At 50.6% G+C, this 18591-nt stretch overlaps 8 protein-coding genes across 8 annotated transcripts; 5 read left to right on the top strand and 3 right to left on the bottom strand.

Annotated features, from left to right (window-relative positions):
- Positions 1-937: 937 nt before the first annotated feature.
- N7529_010860 (dTDP-4-dehydrorhamnose reductase family protein) lies at positions 938-2051 on the bottom strand (the record flags this gene model as incomplete). The annotated part of the gene is made up of 4 exons (XM_057246387.1): positions 938-968; positions 1025-1736; positions 1786-1805; positions 1870-2051. The coding sequence occupies 4 exons, from the start codon at positions 2049-2051 to the stop codon at positions 938-940; spliced, it is 945 nt and encodes a 314-aa protein (XP_057091736.1).
- Positions 2052-2940: 889 nt separating this feature from the next.
- Positions 2941-4609, top strand: N7529_010861 (FAD-binding oxidoreductase; the record flags this gene model as incomplete). Its single annotated transcript, XM_057246388.1, has 2 exons — positions 2941-4527; positions 4577-4609. 2 exons carry the CDS (start codon positions 2941-2943, stop codon positions 4607-4609), a joined length of 1620 nt encoding a protein of 539 aa, XP_057091737.1.
- Positions 4610-5018: 409 nt separating this feature from the next.
- Positions 5019-7006, top strand: N7529_010862 (STE20 family serine/threonine-protein kinase; the record flags this gene model as incomplete). Its single annotated transcript, XM_057246389.1, has 4 exons — positions 5019-5067; positions 5132-5199; positions 5258-5425; positions 5483-7006. The coding sequence occupies 4 exons, from the start codon at positions 5019-5021 to the stop codon at positions 7004-7006; spliced, it is 1809 nt and encodes a 602-aa protein (XP_057091738.1).
- A 687-nt stretch (positions 7007-7693) lies between these two features.
- N7529_010863 (uncharacterized protein) lies at positions 7694-9144 on the bottom strand (the record flags this gene model as incomplete). Its single annotated transcript, XM_057246390.1, has 3 exons — positions 7694-8086; positions 8144-8732; positions 8792-9144. 3 exons carry the CDS (start codon positions 9142-9144, stop codon positions 7694-7696), a joined length of 1335 nt encoding a protein of 444 aa, XP_057091739.1.
- Positions 9145-9568: 424 nt separating this feature from the next.
- Positions 9569-11352, top strand: N7529_010864 (DUF4048 domain-containing protein; the record flags this gene model as incomplete). The annotated part of the gene is made up of 2 exons (XM_057246391.1): positions 9569-11094; positions 11160-11352. 2 exons carry the CDS (start codon positions 9569-9571, stop codon positions 11350-11352), a joined length of 1719 nt encoding a protein of 572 aa, XP_057091740.1.
- Positions 11353-11971: 619 nt separating this feature from the next.
- N7529_010865 (translocation channel protein TIM22) lies at positions 11972-12627 on the top strand (the record flags this gene model as incomplete). The annotated part of the gene is made up of 3 exons (XM_057246392.1): positions 11972-12079; positions 12132-12227; positions 12289-12627. The coding sequence occupies 3 exons, from the start codon at positions 11972-11974 to the stop codon at positions 12625-12627; spliced, it is 543 nt and encodes a 180-aa protein (XP_057091741.1).
- Positions 12628-13306: 679 nt separating this feature from the next.
- On the bottom strand, positions 13307-14480 carry N7529_010866 (cysteine synthase A; the record flags this gene model as incomplete). The annotated part of the gene is made up of 2 exons (XM_057246393.1): positions 13307-14304; positions 14360-14480. 2 exons carry the CDS (start codon positions 14478-14480, stop codon positions 13307-13309), a joined length of 1119 nt encoding a protein of 372 aa, XP_057091742.1.
- A 525-nt stretch (positions 14481-15005) lies between these two features.
- N7529_010867 (condensin subunit YCG1) lies at positions 15006-18502 on the top strand (the record flags this gene model as incomplete). The annotated part of the gene is made up of 2 exons (XM_057246394.1): positions 15006-17066; positions 17120-18502. 2 exons carry the CDS (start codon positions 15006-15008, stop codon positions 18500-18502), a joined length of 3444 nt encoding a protein of 1147 aa, XP_057091743.1.
- Between the last annotated feature and the right edge of the window lie 89 nt (positions 18503-18591).

An 18591-nucleotide genomic window follows, 5' to 3' on the forward strand; every position in this document is an offset into this window, starting at 1 on the left:
CTATCGCCAGGACGAGGTTAGCGTCGCCTTTTCAGGGTCAACGGTTAATTTCCGAAGGACAATTTTCTCCAAACTCCGTGAAGCGTAAAGTTTCACTCAGCGCGAAGCCCAAACAAGTTCAAAAAACAAGACGGAAATATTCTGATGACACAAAGTTATGAAGGTTTGGAAAAATGTCGTGTGATTGAGCACGGGGCCAAGGGAGATTGCCACGCCCCTTGTCCTCACGATCAAACCGGCCCGTTCTCAATTGACCATTTGTGCCTTGGAAGCAAAATGCGGGCCGCCCCGATTAATGGTACAAGTGCGTTTGGATAGATCATATGGGACTCACCAGACTTGGCATTTATTAGAATCATGATCGAAAGTGTATGGAAGAACACAGGGAACAGGGCTGACATTCTACAATGTAGGGAGGGTTGTAGGAGTATGTTTCCGGACGCGCCGCATACGGTATTCATCACACGTACAACATACCTGGGTACAACATTAGTTTTTCCCTCCGTGTGATGATATCAGGGTTCTGCGGGAACTATATGATCGGCAGGGACTATTGAAATGTTCTAATGCAAACTATGATTCGATCACAGTGATCTAGGCCCACAAAACGATCACAGCCCTACAAAAGCACATGTATCGTAAGGGGGCAGCAAATAACAATATTTCGGCCTTCCCTTCGTCTACAATGTACAAAATTGTACTATTCCCCGGATCTTCTCCCGAGACAGCGGTTCATCAGTTAGGCCAAGTGGGTATCGTGGAGTCTCATAAAGTGGTTCGATCCGGGGGTGTCTTTGATTCCAACGGAGTAGTGGGAATCTTGACATGAACTAGATAGTTGGCCTGCGGGATTCGAATTCGCCCATTTATTTTCATTTTTTGATTTGGCGTCTATAATCCCAATAGAATCATTTTCGATTAGATCCCACGGATCTGTTTATTTTCTATAGGCACCCAACTCGCGACGCCTAAAAACATGTTAGCGTGATCCACAACAGATATAATTTGCGAAAAGATGACATACCACCACGCAATAAAGTCCATCGTACGTACATCGATTCCCAAATCAGTTAGAGCCTTGGTGGAAAGATGCGTATCATAAGGCCGACTAACACCAGCATTGGGATCATTGCCCTGCTTATTGGGAATCATACCGGGAGTCGCAACACCAAGAACCTGAGCCAATTTCTGGCAAATCTCATACTTAGTCATACGGTCCTCGGAAGAGAATTGCAAGATGCGAGGCAACTCCTTGCGCTTCTCCTTCTCACGCAGGTACTTGATGACAATGTCACGGCACACGCGGGCGACATCCTCCGTGTTAGTGGGATAACGTAGAGCCCAATCATCCATGTTCACGCCGGCACCTTCTTCCGTAGCCTTCTTAACCGCGTCGACAAGAGTGTTCACGGCACTCTCGGAGTTCTCCTTGGCGTTACCGTACAGCACGGGGACGCGCAGCACGACACCCAGAGCTGAATCTTTGGTTTCTTCCAGAACGGCCTTCTCGCCGTCGAGTTTTAATTGTCCGTATAAGTTAGCCGGCTTGGTCTCAGAGTCGGCCTCGTAGGGTGCTTCCCCTTCAGTACCGGGGAAGACATAGTCGGTGGAGATGTAGATGAGGAAGATGCTGCGGTCCTGGCATTCTTTTGCCAATGCGCGAGTGGCGTCGACATTGACCTTGCGGGCTTGATCCGGGTTCTTCTCACAGAGGTCGGGGGACTTGTTTGCGGCACCTTGGAGCTTGTTAGTTCATGTGTGCACGGGTGGCTTCGAGGGGCTTACAATGAATGACGATTTGGGGTCTGCGGGGGGTTAAAAGCTGAATTAGTAGCTGGAGCCGAAGAGTGCAAGATATAAACTACTTACTTCACTTCATCAAATAACCTCTGAATGTCTTCACCCTTCTCGAGGTCGGCCTTCAAGATAGTAGGCGGGGCAGCTCGGGAGAATCCCTGCCCAACGACCAACACACCAGAGTGTTGAAAAGTATTAAAAACTGCTCGACCAAGGAAGCCACTGGCTCCAGTAACAAGAACAGTAGAAGTCATTTTGAATTGTTGTGTGTTATCAAGTTGTAGGAAGCTGTTCTTTCTTTTTTTTCCCTCTTTCTTGAATATCGCGGGGCTGTGACGTAACTGACTCCCAACTGCTTGTGGCTTCCGGTGGCTTCTTCCAGGAAATTCCCTACTGCACTTCTCTGCACTTCTATCATTTGAAATAAATAACCCTTCCAATCATTCAATTCTGTATCCGCTATCACAATGTTTATCTACGCCTCATGAGCTCATAATCGGCTATGATCGCCTGTGTGATACCCTGCAGAGGCAATTTAAACGTATTTAAGGTTGGACCTGGTTGGTCGCTCACACGTCCTGCATAACGTCGTGGAATTGATACATCTTGTTTTACCTCGGATTATGACTCGCTTCAACTTGGCTCTTTATTGCAACGCTGTTGTCAGGTTCTACGTGGTAGGATTTGTCTACACCGTAGATCCATATATATGTAGATGTAGAACGAATCGCAATATTTAGGGCTCTACACCTAATCTAGACTCGTTACTACTCTGGTGTATCGCTATTAATAAGCAAATTACATGCGTTGCACAGAAATATTGTATAAATGTAATTCTTTGAGGTACATATACCCATTGTGGATATTTTGTTCCTACTACTAGCTAGCGAAATTGTGACGCATTTGAGGTCCAATGAATTCCGGAAACGGATTAAACCTATGTAATCTTCATTCCATACACGCAAGTTATTTCAGGTAAAACATAACCATGTTTTGAACAATATTATCTGAACAAATTCGAATGCGAAACGGTTGAACAAATCGCCGAAAAGCCCCGAGCATCGCGCCATCGGCAGCAGATCGGAGCGGGATCTCCACCATAGACATTCAACCTAAAATTTATTATTCTCCTCTTACTCAACCATGTCCAGTGCTAGGAACCTCACAGCTGCTCTGCGGCGGGCCCGTGTGCCTCGTCCGCGTCTGGCCCTTCGCCCTGTTCAATTCACACCCCTGACCGCGCGAACCTTCTCCGTCTCCACTCGCACTTCCGACTCGCGCCAAATCAAGTACACCAGCGATACCTACAACTTGAAGCGCAACCCTAACTTCGCCGAGATTTCCGCCGACGATGTCGCACACTTCAAAGAATTGCTGGGTTCCCAGTCTGCCGTCATTGATGGCGTGACCACCGACGCGGCCGACGATATCGAGCCCTTCAACAGCGACTGGATGCGCAAGTACCGTGGTCAGACCCGGCTCGTGCTGAAGCCGCAAAACGCCCAGGAGGTCAGCAAGGTGCTAAAATACTGCAATGAGCGCAAATTGGCCGTTGTGCCACAGGGTGGAAACACGGGGTTGGTTGGCGGTTCGGTGCCGGTCTTCGATGAGATCGTGATCAACACCTCGCGCATGAACCAGATTCGCTCTTTTGATGCTGCCTCTGGTGTCCTGGTCGCGGACGCTGGTGTCATTCTTGAGACTGCGGACCAGTACCTTGCCGAGCGGGAACACCTCTTCCCTCTCGACTTGGGTGCCAAGGGATCCTGCCACATCGGTGGAAACGTCTCGACCAACGCCGGTGGTCTGCGTCTTCTGCGCTATGGAAGTCTGCACGGTAGCGTGCTCGGACTCGAGGCGGTCCTGCCGGATGGGACTATCGTGGACGCTCTGTCTACACTACGCAAGAACAACACTGGTTACGATCTGAAGCAATTGTTCATCGGTTCTGAGGGTACCATTGGTCTGGTGACTGCGGTCTCTATCCAGTGCCCCCCTCGCCCTAAGGCTGTGAACGTGGCCTACTTTGGTCTTGAGAGCTTCGAGCAGGTCCAGCAGGCCTACCTTGCGGCCAAGGGTCAGCTCTCCGAGATCCTGTCTGCATTCGAGCTGATGGATGGTCGTAGCCAGGGTTTGGTCATTGAGTCTACAGGAAACAAGCACCCTCTGGAGGGCGAATACCCATTCTACTGTCTGGTTGAAACCAGCGGTTCTAACGCTGAGCACGACATGGCCAAATTGGAGTCGTTCCTGGAGAACGTGATGGGTGAGGGCATTGTTGCCGACGGTGTGCTGGCACAGGACGAGACCCAGTTCCAGGCTCTCTGGCGCTGGCGTGAGGGTATCACCGAGGCGCTGAGCCACCTGGGTGGTACGTACAAATATGATGTGTCGATCCCATTGTCGGATCTCTACCAGCTTGTTGAGGACTGCAAAGCTCGTCTGACTGAGATGGGCTTTGTCGGTGATGACGATTCTTTCCCGGTTCGCGCTGTTGTCGGATACGGTCACATGGGTGACTCTAACCTGCACCTGAACGTTTCCGTGCGTCAGTACAACAAGGAAGTGGAGAAGGCGATCGAGCCCTGGGTGTACGAGTGGATTCAGAAGCGTCAAGGCAGTATCAGCGCTGAGCATGGACTTGGTGTTGCCAAGCGGGAGTTCATTGGTTACAGCCAGAACGACACCATGGTCAAGTTGATGAAGCAGTTGAAGAACCTCTATGATCCTGTAAGTGAGCTTTTTTCTAATTATGATCTATTGCTAATGTTTCCTACAGAATGGTATCATGAACCCGTACAAGTACATCTAGAGGATGTTGTGTACATGTATATAGAACAAATTCGCAACAAAATGCAACAAAATGCAAAACAGTTAATCCCGCATAAATCGCTCACCGCAACAACATCCAACAAATGAAGAATCGACAAATCCCGAAATACATCACAATAGACCAATGTAAATCGCATAAAATAAGATCAGCTGAGTGGACCCTTGCATAGTACCCCGGTTGGCGGCCTCAGGCCAACCGTTGCCATGTGAGACGGAGCTTGTTTGGAGATTTAGCTCCACCCCTTTAGGCCTTGAGATTCCCGATGGGCATTCCTCTCTTTCTTTGTTCCAGATTTTTGTTTTCTGTTTAGCGCTATTCATCTCCCTGGAGCCCTGTCAAAATCGCAGCCCTGACCGGAGTAGCTAGCTGCGCCGATTATTGCGCAACCATGGCGGACGACATGTCAAGTCATTACCAGGTGATGGAGGAGTTAGGCAGTAAGTTGACCTGGGACAAGGTTTCTGGTACTTGGGGTACTCGGCTAACCGTTTCTGTTTGCAGGTGGCAGTTTTGGTGTTGTCTACAAAGCCATTGACAAGACTGACGGCGAGATCGTGGCGATCAAACACGTACGCCTTTGTCTGAAATCCCGACCCTTCGCTCCATATTGACACACTTTTTTTTTAGATTGATCTCGAGTCCAGCGAGGATGATATCCAGGAAATTCAACAGGAAATTTCAGTTTTGGCTACCTGCGCTAGCGCCTACGTTACACAATACAAAGCCAGTTTCCTCAAGGGGCACAAGCTATGGATTGTGATGGAATACCTTGGGGGTGGCTCTTGCTTGGACTTGGTATGTTTTCCGATAGGCTGTTTACCTGCGTTGCGTTGCATTGCTAACCAATCCTAGTTAAAACCAGGATGTTTCAACGAAGCGCATGTGGCTATCGTCTGCCGAGAACTCCTCCAGGGCTTGGATTACTTGCACAGCGAAGGCAAGATACACCGTGACGTCAAAGCCGCCAACGTCCTTCTTTCTCAGACTGGAAAAGTGAAGCTGGCAGACTTTGGAGTGGCAGCCCAGCTAGTCAATATCAAGTCGCAGCGCAATACATTCGTCGGCACTCCATTCTGGATGGCACCGGAGGTTATCCAGCAGGCTGGATACGACTTCAAGGCCGACATTTGGTCATTGGGCATTACGGCAATTGAAATGATCAACGGCGAACCCCCACATGCTAGCACACACCCTATGAAAGTGCTGTTCCTCATTCCAAAAAACCCTGCGCCTCGCCTGGAGGGTAATGACTACAGCAACACATTCAAGGACTTCATTGCACTATGTTTGACCAAAGACCCCGACCTGCGCCCCAGCGCAAAGGAGCTGTTAAGACACAAATTCATCCGAAATGCGGGCAAGGTGGAGGCCCTCCAGGAGCTTATTCATCGCAAGCAGGACTGGGATGGAAACCGAACTGAGCCCAAGGATCCAAGGTACTATGCCGAGTCTCTCAACACAATGAGTAGGCTCGATAATGACGATGAGGATGATTGGGTCTTCGATACTGTCAAGGCTCCTCCCATGTGGAAGCCCAAGGGAGGCACCGATTGGATGACATTCGACGAGGAAGACGAGAACTTGCCTGGCCCTGCACAGATGATGGAGGACTTGCACATCACTCACCCGCCCGCGCCTCCACCTAGACACCAGGCCAACTCCACCGTTAGACGAGCTCCTGCCGATCGAACTCCTAGCGACCGAATTCCTACCGATCGATCTCCATCTATCCGACGGGCAAATACCAAGCGCCGCTCAAGTGGTATCAAACAGCCACTTGGTCTGGATCTGAGCTATGGAAACAGCCCATCTACTGTTCGGCAATTCCGCCGTGTCTCAGACAAGGCCATCAACGAGCCGAGCCCGAAGGCAGTTAAACAAGCCTATGATGAAAATTCCAGCCCCAAGAGCGTGTCAACAGACTCATCAACCAAAGAAGCTCAAATCGGCCGACGTGCATACAGCAAAGCTGTAGGACTTTCATGTCAAGAAGTCTTATCGACCACTGGCGACGGCGATAAGCGCGAGGCCATTTCCAGACTTGCCGAAGCCTGGAGCGACCTGGAAATGGTCGACCCAGAAGGCCTGTACCACATCGTCAGGATAATGAACGAGAAGCTCCAAGCCGACTCTCGTCTCTCCACCCTCCTCCCGTCCACACAACCGGACTCCCCATCTCGTCCACGCCTTGTCCTGGCCCAAAACAACCCCCACCTGAAGAGTCACCGCCGCCGCCAATCATACGTCCCCGACCCCCAATCCACTCCACCAAAAGTCGGAGGCCAGCCGGCTCCCGGCATGGAACACACAAAGCAGCTCACTGATGTTCTCTACTCGCGGTGGTCGGAAGCTCTCCGCAACCGATACAGCGGCTAGGCCCATTCCCCCCTTTCCAATCTCACCACTACTTTTCTTCCATTCGCTGTATAGACCTATCTGGTGTTCTGTCCTGTTTTATAACCCCTTGCCATTGCTTGCATCCTTGGTGTCCGTTCGCTTTACTGTCGCTTTCTCTGGAGGGACTGGTCCCGGAGTTTTTAATGATCTGGTGTAATCTTTTTGCGCTTTCTTCTGTACTTTCTTTTTGATAGAATGCTGTCTGCGCTTCTGTCTGTGTCTATTGATCCTTGTTTGTGAATTTTCTGGGTATTTCCTTGGGGTGCTAGAACATACTACGTCTGAAATGTGATACATGTCTTTGGTTTGGATTCTTTGATTAACTGGATTTGTAGTCACGTCACTATTCCCGAGATTTGTTCTGCCCTTGCGCTTCTTTTAAAGGGCTATCTGATCCCAAGATACACCTAATATTGTAAAGCAATGTTGAACACTTTACAGTGGCAAATATCTTCAAACGCTTCTAGCACTTCCAATCGGTGTAAAAGGTGACCACTTGTTATTCGGAAATGAAATACGATATTCGTTCAGCGTCTTGCAATACCACCCATGCCTCCCGCTCATAAGGTGTAGTGATTGAGTAGAGTTGAAATAAGTGGAGATTCTAATATACATAGGATATTTGTACATACAGCTGACGCTAGACAGCATTCAAGATGATAAAGACTACCCCGAAGTGTTCTCGGCTGGTTCACCTCTTTCTTCCTCTTTGGTTTCTGACTTGTGGGCCATCCATTCATGGCGCATTAGCCCCAGGGCTGTGGGACGATCTGCGGGGTCCCACTGCATGGCTTTTCGCATCCACTGCAAGAACCCATCCAGGTCCTCACCCTTGACTTCTTCGGCCAGCTTCTCCAAGCTCCGATCTGGTATAGGGGTTTGACCAGTCCACTGTCCTTCTTCATCCCAGAACATCGAGCCGAGTGACATCTTATCACGAAACTCTGGTGGCGGAGGGCCAAGTAGAGCCACTAGCTCTGCGACGTGAACGCGGTCGTCAAACGCACCCTCTGCATTTCTTCCGTTGATGAGGTTTCGAGAGCTCACAATGTCCCACGCCTAATCATGAATTATTAGTGCTCCCCGGTTGCTTATTTTGGGGTCTACTCTACTCACACATATGGCAACAGACCATATGTCTACTTTGTAGTCCCATGGTGATTTCAGAATCTCCTCGGGGGCTCTGATATGTTTTGCCACCAGTCCAGCCTTAGCATCGTCGTCTGGATAGTCTATAAATAGTGGAACTCCATCGCCCGGCAAAAGAGTCGTTGTAAGCTCGGAGGCTTTTTCTGCCTCGAGATCGGGGTTGGCTTCGTGGTTAGCTTCATGGTATCTGATGGGATCCACGCCTAATTCATAGTCAGTATCTGGTGGTCTTTCACACATTACAATGGCGCAAATACGAGCAGTTGTGAAGCAATCTGTATGTAGATAATCCAAAATAATCAGTAATTGCCGTATTGAGGATTTCATTGCTTCGAGCCTGAGTTTATCCCCGCTGATCCATTCGGCGAGGTCAATCGGAGGGGGCGCATGAACAATACAGATATGCTTGCCCTTGGGACCCTCAATCACAAAGCGATCAATGACTTCACGAAGAGGGTATTCGTCTCGAGGGTATACTTTCTGTGGATGGGGACGCCCATAAGCCTTGAGCACATGCATTACCACGTAAATCTTCAGCACGACTAGTCTCCCTTGCCTACAAAAGGCCGAAGGTCAGGGTGGTATAGATAGCATTGTTTCAAGCATGGCACTCACGTTAAATCAGCAGCAAGGAAAACGGTCGCGGTAGGCCCATAGCCTATTTTCTGTATTGTTTGGTACTTCCCATTGAAGACCTCTTCCTCCCCGACGGGATAGGTATCAATCGCCTTGGGCTCATAACTTGAATTGGGCGCCTCCTGGGTCTGACCGAGTAGCCCTAGATCAAAGCCTGGGAAGACCTTTGGATTGGAAAACCATTGTGTGGAATATTGACGCGACTGGGCTGTTGCCCTAGCAAGGGGGCAGATAACTTGGTTCCCGCAAATTGAATGTCGAGAGAAAAACCTTGCCTTGCAGTGCTGTGCAATGTTTGAACAAGCGCGAGCTACATGCGCCATTCGATTCATGGTTGAGTATGCGGCTGTTGAGTTGGGTATGCATTGTGTACGTGAAGTTGGTCGGGAGACCCCTGCAGGTTCTATTTATATCTCGACTGTCTCTTCAACCAACATTTCGCTGTCAACTTTGCCAGTAGCTAGTTGATTTAGAGCACCAATATCAGTACAAAATTCCCCAGGTACAACATTGTACATATGTAGTATAGAATAAACATATATTCCATGCCAAGACCCCAGCTTAATAAGACGCTAATCCTTCCCCTGAAACAGCCCGTGGTCTTGGACCCGCTGTGGGCTGGACTCAGGAGACCACACCTGTCAGAGCTATTATTTTCTTTTCTCCTTTTCTTCCTCTGTACTTATACACTATTTTTTACCAACTATTTACATGATTTATTGAAATTGATCTTCTCTCCAAGCTGGCTGGTCCAACATGGAGAGTATTCCGGGAGCGGAGAGCCTCACCCACGGGCCACCTCCGGATGCGAACCACATTTCGACTGAACCAGTGCAACAACTGGAGTCTGCTTCCGAGCAGACTACTTCTACTCAGAAGAAACGTTTATCTTTACCACCTCGTTCAACTCCAACCGCCCGTCATGCCAAACGCCTTACCCTGAATTTCCCCATCAACCTAAACCCCGAGATAGATCCAAACGTGACCTCACCCGGCTCCGTCACCCCAGTCACACAGTCCTCAACCCGGCCCTCCCCCGCTCAGCCTTCCGGGACACCTATGTCGTTCGATGCTCCTGACGATGGCTATGACTTCTTGCGGGCTATTGCCTCGCAGGAACGCAAAGTCATGGAACTTCGCGAAGAGCTCACCCGCGCAGAAGCAGAGCTGGTGGCAATCAAGAAGCAATGGGCATCCTCGGAGAAGTCCAGGAAGCGGGCGGAGATCAATCACGCAGAACCGATGATGCCTCTCCGATCCCCTGATTTTTCAACAACCGAGGCATCGATCTCCCATAACCGAGAGCAGAGCATCAGCTCGGTTGGGAGCTCGACCGTATCGCAAGAACGGATCAGTCGGGATCTTGGTCGACGCGCTAGCGTTAGGGCTTCTGCTGCGGCTCCGGGCACCAAAATTGGTACAAATGGTCGGCGAGTCTTCCAAGGCGCGCATACTCGCACTCTTTCTCTTCTGTCGCCCGCTACAACCTCCAGCATTGCTACCGGTGAGCCGGGTTCTGCTAGGGCTGATCGCGTGGGTCGTACCCCGCGGTCTGCGACGTTACCATCTGTCGAGCGTAATAATGCTGCTATCGCACAGCTAGACGAGAGCCAGGTACCGGAACATCTACTTGCACAATGGCGCAAGACTCTTCCCCCGCCTTCACGGGAGGCCTTGATGCGCACGGGAAAACAAATGGCATCTGATTTACGGGAGGGGCTTTGGACATTCTTGGAAGACATCCGACAAGCCACGGTGGGCGAAGAAGGAATTAGCGGAACTCAAACACGAAACATGTCACCACCCAACTCATTGGCACCACCGAACGGTCGCAAGAGGGATTCACTGGCGAAGTCCCGAAGCAGAGAGCGGTTATTAGCGGACGGCAAGCTGTCACGATCATCGTCGTCATCGTCGTCGCGGGGAAGGGGGCCAGCGGCCGAGACAAAAACTGGTAAAGACACCAAGCCGGCGGAAATTTCCACATCTTTCTGGAACGAATTCGGCATTGATACACCAGCTCAGAAGTCTCCGAACGGGCCTCGCACCCCCTCCGCCAACAGAACCACCGACCGAAGCGAGGCGACCGAAGCCGAACAGCGCGATCACCGCTCCAGCAATCAAGCCGAAGCGCAGAATGACGATTTCGACGAGTGGGGTAGCTGGGAAACGCCCCTATCCGCGAAAAAGATGCACACACCCTCCTCGAGCCGATCAACTGTGGAATCAAAACCTGATCAATCACCCACTACACAGGGTAGCAGCCCTCGAACCAGCGCTAGGTACCGTTCGACCTTTTCCGATTTCATCTATGACAACCTCGTTATGAGCTGACAACCGAACCCAGTTTTGGCGATTGGAACCCACCTTCCACTTCGCTGGACCCTAGTGTCTCCGAAGGCATTCCCTGGCCTGCTATCACCAAGCTTGCTCCCTCGAAGCTTCAACGTACTGCTTCCAACTTGATGGCTGAGTGGGAGCGCTCATTGTCGCCTTCTCCAGAGCGAACTCTCAGCCGCAAGGACAGCAAGAAGGACTAATGGTGCTCCTTTTTTTTCCCTCTCTTTCATGTATATACTCACTACCTCTTCTTTGGCCTACGGATTCACGTGGCGCTACGACTTTTGAACTACATTCCACGAAAGCGTTGCTTCTTCTCTTGTTGCATATTCTTATTTTGCTGCCTTTCTTCTGGCCGATGCCAATCTTCTTGCGAGATTTATTGAAACACCGCTTGATTTGATCACGATAGCTGCACTTCTTGGTTCTGCCTGTTTATGAATACGATGACTACAATATTTGACAGTTCATCAGTCAGAATTAAACAATCCATATGTAACGATGCACACTATGCTGATTTACACCCATGATGTAAATATATGCTGATCCATAGTTCTAGCGATAACGGTACCATGGACTTGCGGAGTCGGAGGCAAAGTGCCAAGACTGCACTCTGGGTAGTATTCGGGTGCCGTAAAAATAAATTTGCGGTTCAGTTACTCGCCTCCGCAAGATCTCCGCGTCTTATCCTTCATCTGCACGCGACTTCTTCTCCTGCTGAGGCACGGTGTTTTGATCAAGCAGATTGACTCAACTGTAAAGAGCGCCCGTCAAATCTCACTATCTTCTACCCTTTTTTTTATCACGCCAATCGTCAAAATGGCTTTTCCGGGCACCACGGGAACATCGATTCCAATGACCAGTCTGTCAGGACCAGACCCTACCACACAGGGAATGAGTGAGCAGGAGGCATCCATGGTCAAGATGGTATGTTCCTTGCAAATACTGTGAATACCCGTCAGTTCTAACGGTTTTATAGATGCAAGCTGGTATGGAATCTTGTCCAATCAAGACCGCCCTCGCAGGTACCATGGGATTCGGCCTTGGAGGAGCTTTCGGTCTATTCATGGCCAGTGTAAGTCGACATCTGATTCTTCAATCACAAGCCAATGTCTAATATTCTTGTCTTCGAATAGATGTCCTACGACTCGACCTTCACACCTCAGGGCCGCGCAATCGCCGACCTCCCCTGGCGCCAGCAAGTCCGCGCCGGTTTCAAGGATATGGGAGCTCGCTCCTGGTCCTCTGCTAAGAATTTCGGTATCGTCGGTGCGCTCTACTCCGGCACCGAGTGCTGCATTGAAGGTCTCCGCGCCAAGAACGACCTCACCAACAGCGTTGCCGCTGGCTGTATCACCGGTGGAATTCTTGGTGCGAAGGCTGGCCCCCAAGCTGCGGCTTTTGGTTGCGCTGGCTTTGCCGCATTCAGTGCGGCTATCGATGCCTATATGAGAATGCCTGGCGACGACAACTGAAGGCGCGGCTTTATTCCCATATCGGGCTGTTTAGCTCTTGTTTGGCTTGTTGCGCTTTTCGACCCTGTAATTTTGTACGGCATTTGGCGTTCTGGTTTAGAACGGAAGCATTGCGGGCGTTTTCTGATATTCTCTCCTTTCCTTTGGGGTTTTGGCTTTTCGGCCTGGTCTACTGCATTGCTTGTCATTTTCAGGCTGCATGGCCTCGGCATGGTGGCTCATTCCACTTAGACCCAAGGGTCTACCTCTTTACTCATTTGTACAATACCAAGCGTGGACATAGACCAGTGGCCTTTTGAGAATCACCTCTCGCAATTCATACCAAAACATTTCTGAAAACCTATATGTATGGATCTAACTATCTAGAACTCTATTGCGAAGAATCCCCGTTTTGTTGGGGCCATGTCTACATAGGTGCGAATCGACAATGTGTGGAGCTACATCTACCTAGAACCTTTGTTCACAATCATGTCAGCTATATTGTCAGCAATTTAGCCTCTAGGAACATATCACGGCAGGCATCCTGCTTACAATGGCCGATCTAAACGTAGAAAAATGGAAACTACATATGTAGATAGCGGGTAATACATGTGTGTCTCAAATCATTTCAATATCCATTATATTTACATGCCTCAATGACAGGACAGTATGCCTAGTATTTGATCAAATTGTACACAGTTCAAGGCAACACAATGTACTTCTCCAAGTGCTTAGGAATGGAGCTGCGCAGGTTCTTGCTTTCGAGCCACTTGCCTGAGAACAAGCGATCTGCGTACCGGTAGGCACCGTCACAGAGAATGGTGACAACGGTGTTGCCCTTGCCCAATTTCTCAGCAACCTCCTTAGCAGCCACCACGTTCATAGCGGAGCTGGCACCCAGGTACAAACCCTCCTCGTCCAAGCAGCGGTAGACCATCTCAATGGTCTTCTCATCGCTGATGTTCACCGAGCCATCTAGCAGGTCGATATCGGGCTGCAGGTTGTCGGTAACACGGCCCTGTCCGATACCTTCGGTGATACTGCTACCGGAGCGGTCGATCAGAGTGCCACCACTCTGAATGTAGCTGTGAAGGACACTGCCAGGGGGATCGGCGAGGAAGCTCTTGACTCGGCCGTCACTGACAGTCTTCAGATAGCGGGTGGTACCAGCCAGGGTGCCACCAGTTCCGGTAGCACAAGTGAATGCATCGATCTTGCCCTCGGTCTGAGCCCAGATTTCAGGGCCGGTTGTGTCAATGTGGGCCTGGCGATTGGCGATGTTGTCAAATTGGTTGGTCCATACTGCGTTGTCCAAGGACTCGGCGTGCCGACGCGCCTGGTGGTTGTAGTTCTGGGGGTTGTCGAAGGCAACTGCGGGGACGGGATATACCTCCGCACCAAGAAGGCGGAGCAAGTCGATCTTGCCCTGGGATTGGGTGTTGGGCATGTAAATGACAAGCTTGTAGCCCTTTGACCGACATACGTGCGCAAGTCCAATACCGGTGTTTCCAGCGGTGCCCTCGACGACGGTACCACCGGGCTGAAGGAGGCCCTTCTCCTCTGCGTCTTTGACAACGAACAGTGCGGCTCGGTCTTTCACACTGCCTCCGGGGTTCTGAAATTCCGCCTTTCCGAGAACATTGCAGCCGGTCTGCTCAGAGAGTTTCTTCAATCGGATGAGGGGAGTGTTGCCAATTGCTGCATTATTGAAGTCAGATTATAGCTGGATGGGTGATCTCGGAGGTAGATATACCTTCGGTTAAGCCATTGGTAACGCCTTGGGCGGTTGATACGCGTGTAGCATAGGCAGTGGAACCCTCTCCAGCAGCGCGGACTGCCGTAGTGGCAAATCGCCGGACACTTTGACGAAACATCTTGTAGTGACTGTGATGCAGGAACAAAGCTCCGATGACGAGCTCCGACCTCGGAAGGGTCGGTACCGTTTTGGATCACGTGCTGGCTTATCGCTATCGCGTTTGGAGTGTTTGCATCTACTCGACAAAGAGCAGGGACACGGCATGGTGGACTATATCCACGGATTACTCTCTTTATACCTATGCCCAGGTATATGATTGATGTGTCTAAAGCAAAAGGGGCCATAAGAGCATTTACTCAAATTGGATTCGAGCGAGGTACAGGCAAAGGGAGTAGTATTGTTATGATACCTCACAGACTCCCTTGAAATAGTTGTGAACAATTATAATATCTCCATATTTTCGTAAGAAGAGTACGTAGAAGTTGCAGGTTTGAGCCGTGTGAATTGGTAAAAAAGGCCGTGTTGGTAGTGAAACTCTTCCCGCTTTGGGCTGTTTGTTTACCGCCAAGGCCTCCACTCTTTTGGTCCCGCAGTCTACGATGCTTTTCATCTTCAACTAATAATCAAGGACAATACCACAACAATGCCTGGCAGAGTCGCCGCCCGTTCAACATCTGCGACGACACGCAGATCGTCAGCCCAGCCCTCTGCGTCTGGGCGCGCTGCCTCCGTGACCCCATCATTTGCGATCCCCGAAGAAGCGGCAGAGCCAGTTTCATCCCCCACCTTGCGTCGCGATGTCTGCTTGTTATTTGCGGACGCCCAGCGCTCGACTACCGGACACCGAAAACTGGTAGTGCGTTTGCGCAAGCTCCAGGAAATTTGCTGCGGTATTTTTCAGAAGAAAAACGACAAGAAGGCAAAGGACCAGGAGCCCGAGGATGCACTTGTTCCCGGCGAGGAAACAGAGGCTGAAAAGGAATTTAACGTGGAAGTCGGCCGCTGTATTCTCCGTATTCTCACAATCAAGAAGAGTGAGCCTGTGGGAGACCGCGTTCTACGCTTCTTGGGAACTTTCCTCAGCCATGCCGCTGAGAAAGACAACGAGATGTTTGCCTCCAATGAAGATGAAGAAGAACAAAATCCCGAAACCCCGACGGCACGCCTCACTTCTAGTCTGGTTTCGCTCATGGTCCCCGTAATGAGCGCAAAGGATAAAACGGTGCGATTCCGCGCAACTCAAATTACCGCCCACATTGTGAACTCGCTTGAAGCAATCGACGATGAGCTATACCATACGATAAGACAAGGCCTTTTGAAGCGTCTGCGAGATAAAGAGGCATCTGTTCGAGTGCAGGCAGTTCTCGGACTAGGGCGCTTGGCTGGGGACGATGGCGACGATGATGGCAACGACGATAACTCTACTGCCCTCGTGGACAAATTGCTTGAAATTATGCAGAACGACACAAGTGCTGACGTTCGGAAAACTCTTCTTACGAACCTTCCTCTTGCCCCGAAGACTCTCCCTTATCTTTTGGAGCGCGCCCGTGATTTGGACGCTGCTACCAGACGTGCATTATACTCTCGTCTTCTTCCTACTCTAGGTGATTTCCGCCATCTGTCCTTATCCATGAGAGAAAGGCTTCTTCGGTGGGGTCTGCGTGATCGAGATGAAAGCGTTCGCAAGGCGACAGGCAAATTGTTCTATGACCGTTGGGTGGAGGACTGCGCTGGCACTAACAATAACCCTGATGAGGGGCCGGCCGGCCAGCATTCTGCACCTGACATCAATGCAATCCTGGAACTTTTAGAAAGAATCGATGTTGTCAACTCTGGAATGGAAAGTGGAATTGCTCACGAGGCAATGCGCAGCTTCTGGGAGGGCCGTGCGGACTACCGTGAAGCTGTTATCTTTGATGAGCCATTCTGGGAAAGCCTGACAGGCGAGTCTGCTTTCTTGCTGCGCTCCTTCAATGACTTCTGTCGCGTGGATAATGACGGGAAATACGACAACCTTGCGGACGACAAAATGCCCGAAGTCACAGCCTTCGCGTATTTCCTTGGTAAGTACATCGCAAAGCTTCTGGAAAGGAAGAAGATTTCCAAGGAGAGTGGAGATGCAAATGACGATGACGCCGTTGAGCATGAGTTTGTAGTGGAACAATTGCTCCACATCGCTCCCACCTTGGATTACAGTGATGAGGTCGGTCGACGAAAGATGTTCTCCCTGTTGAGAGAGACTTTGGCTGTTCCAGAGCTTCCGGAGGAAAGCACCAAGCTTGTGATCGAGACTCTTCGGTGTGTCTGTGGACCTGATACTGCAGCCGAAGCCGAGTTCTGCAGTGTCGTCTTGGAGGCCATTGCCGAAGTTCACGACACTATCACAACAGAAGATAGCTTTGTTTCAGCCAGATCTGAGATCAGCGATGATACAAGCAGACGATCCGAAACCCCGGGCGAGGAGGAAGAGGCCCCCTTCAACAAGGAAGAAGCCAAAGCAAAAATCGTTCGCGAGATTGTCGTCAACATGAAGTGTCTGTACATCGCCCAGTGTATGCTGCAGAATGTCCAGGGTCACCTGCAGCAGAACATGAACCTTGTTACTATGCTTAACAACCTTGTTGTACCGGCTGTTCGCAGCCACGAAGCTCCAATCAGAGAACGGGGTCTCTTGTGTTTGGGTCTTTGCTGCCTGCTTGACAAGGTTGGTAACTTTTTTACTGGTTGAAACTGATTATCGCTAATTGAGTCATACAGAACTTGGCCGAAGAGAACATGACTCTGTTCATCCATTGCTATAGTAAGGGCCACGAGGCATTGCAGGTCACAGCTCTCCAAATTCTCTGTGATATGATCACCACACACCCGTCTCTGCTCGCTCCCGTTACCCAGGCTGATGGCGAGACCATCACACCTCCTCCCATGCAGAAGCCTCTGCTCAAGGTGTTCGCCCGTGCTCTGCGTGCCAACTCCCCTAACACCGTGCAGTCTGGAGCAGCTGCCGCTCTCTCAAAGCTCCTCCTAACCAATGCATTTACTCCTTCTGGACCTAATATCCCTATTGCAATTCAGGAATCAAACCAGAATGCCGTTGAGACTTTGCTGCTATCGCTTGTTGTGGCATTCTATCACCCTCGCACCCGTGAAAACCCAGCACTTCGCCAGTCTCTGGCTTACTTTTTCCCTGTCTACGCCCATTCCCGTGTGGAAAACACACAGCATATGCGACGAGTGGCGGTTCCGGTCGTGCGGGCTGTGATGAATGCTGCGGAAGAGTACTACTCCCTCGAGGCCGAGGAAGACAGTGATGGCGAGGTCGATGCGAGCGTCGGTGAGCGCGAAGTGAAGGCATTGATGACCGGTGTCATTGGTATGCTTTCCGAATGGACCGATGAACGCCGAGTGGTTGGCCTAGGCGGCGAAAAGATCCTGGCAGGTGGTACTGCAAGCTCCAGTGTTTGCGGATGGGTTCATCTTGCTTTAGTCAAGGACATCCTTGAACGGGTTCTTGGCATCACTGCCGGAGCCAATCGCTGCTCCCGGGAGGAACGCAAGCTTCTCTTCTCCCTGCTTAGCAAGCTTTACTTCGCTGCCCCTACATTGCCATCGCGGGAACGGACAGGCTCCCGCGTCCCCGAGAGCGAGGATCAATTCCGCACAAGTGTGCGCAGTGCTACAGGTGTCGAGATTTCTTCAGAGAACACCGAGCTTGCGTCTCAGGTTAAGGAACTTTTGGACGAGACCATTGAAGAGGGCCTCGCCGGTGAAGCTTCTAGCCGCAATGCCCTTGTCAAAGCCAAAAATGCTATTCTAAAGATTATTGCGGTTTCGCAGGATGCTCGCGCTGCTAGCGCCCGTCCCCGAGAAGGCACTGAAGATGTTGAAAATGATAGTGCCAGTGTTCGCTCTGCCAGTGTCCGTCGCTCTGTGGAGCCTTCTGGTCCTGCCAGCCGTCGCCATGTCTCCGTTGAACCCAGCATCATGGAAGAGGATGAGGGCGAGGGAGACAGTCGTATGACGTCTGCTACTGCTAACCGCCCCGTTGTCTCCATCGAACCTAGTATCATGGAGGAGGATGAGGAAGATGATCATGATACTAGCCGAGGGACTATGATTAAAGAAGAGACTGGTGATGAGTGATGAGTGTTTGTTTCGCATTATTTGATTGGCGTTGGTGGTTGGGTTATGATTTTCCTCGATGCCACTTGAATTGGGTGATATAGTTCTGC

The sequence above is a fragment of the Penicillium soppii genome, assembly GCF_028829465.1.
Source record: "Penicillium soppii strain IBT 18220 chromosome Unknown utg000010l, whole genome shotgun sequence".
Lineage (NCBI taxonomy): Eukaryota > Fungi > Ascomycota > Eurotiomycetes > Eurotiales > Aspergillaceae > Penicillium > Penicillium soppii.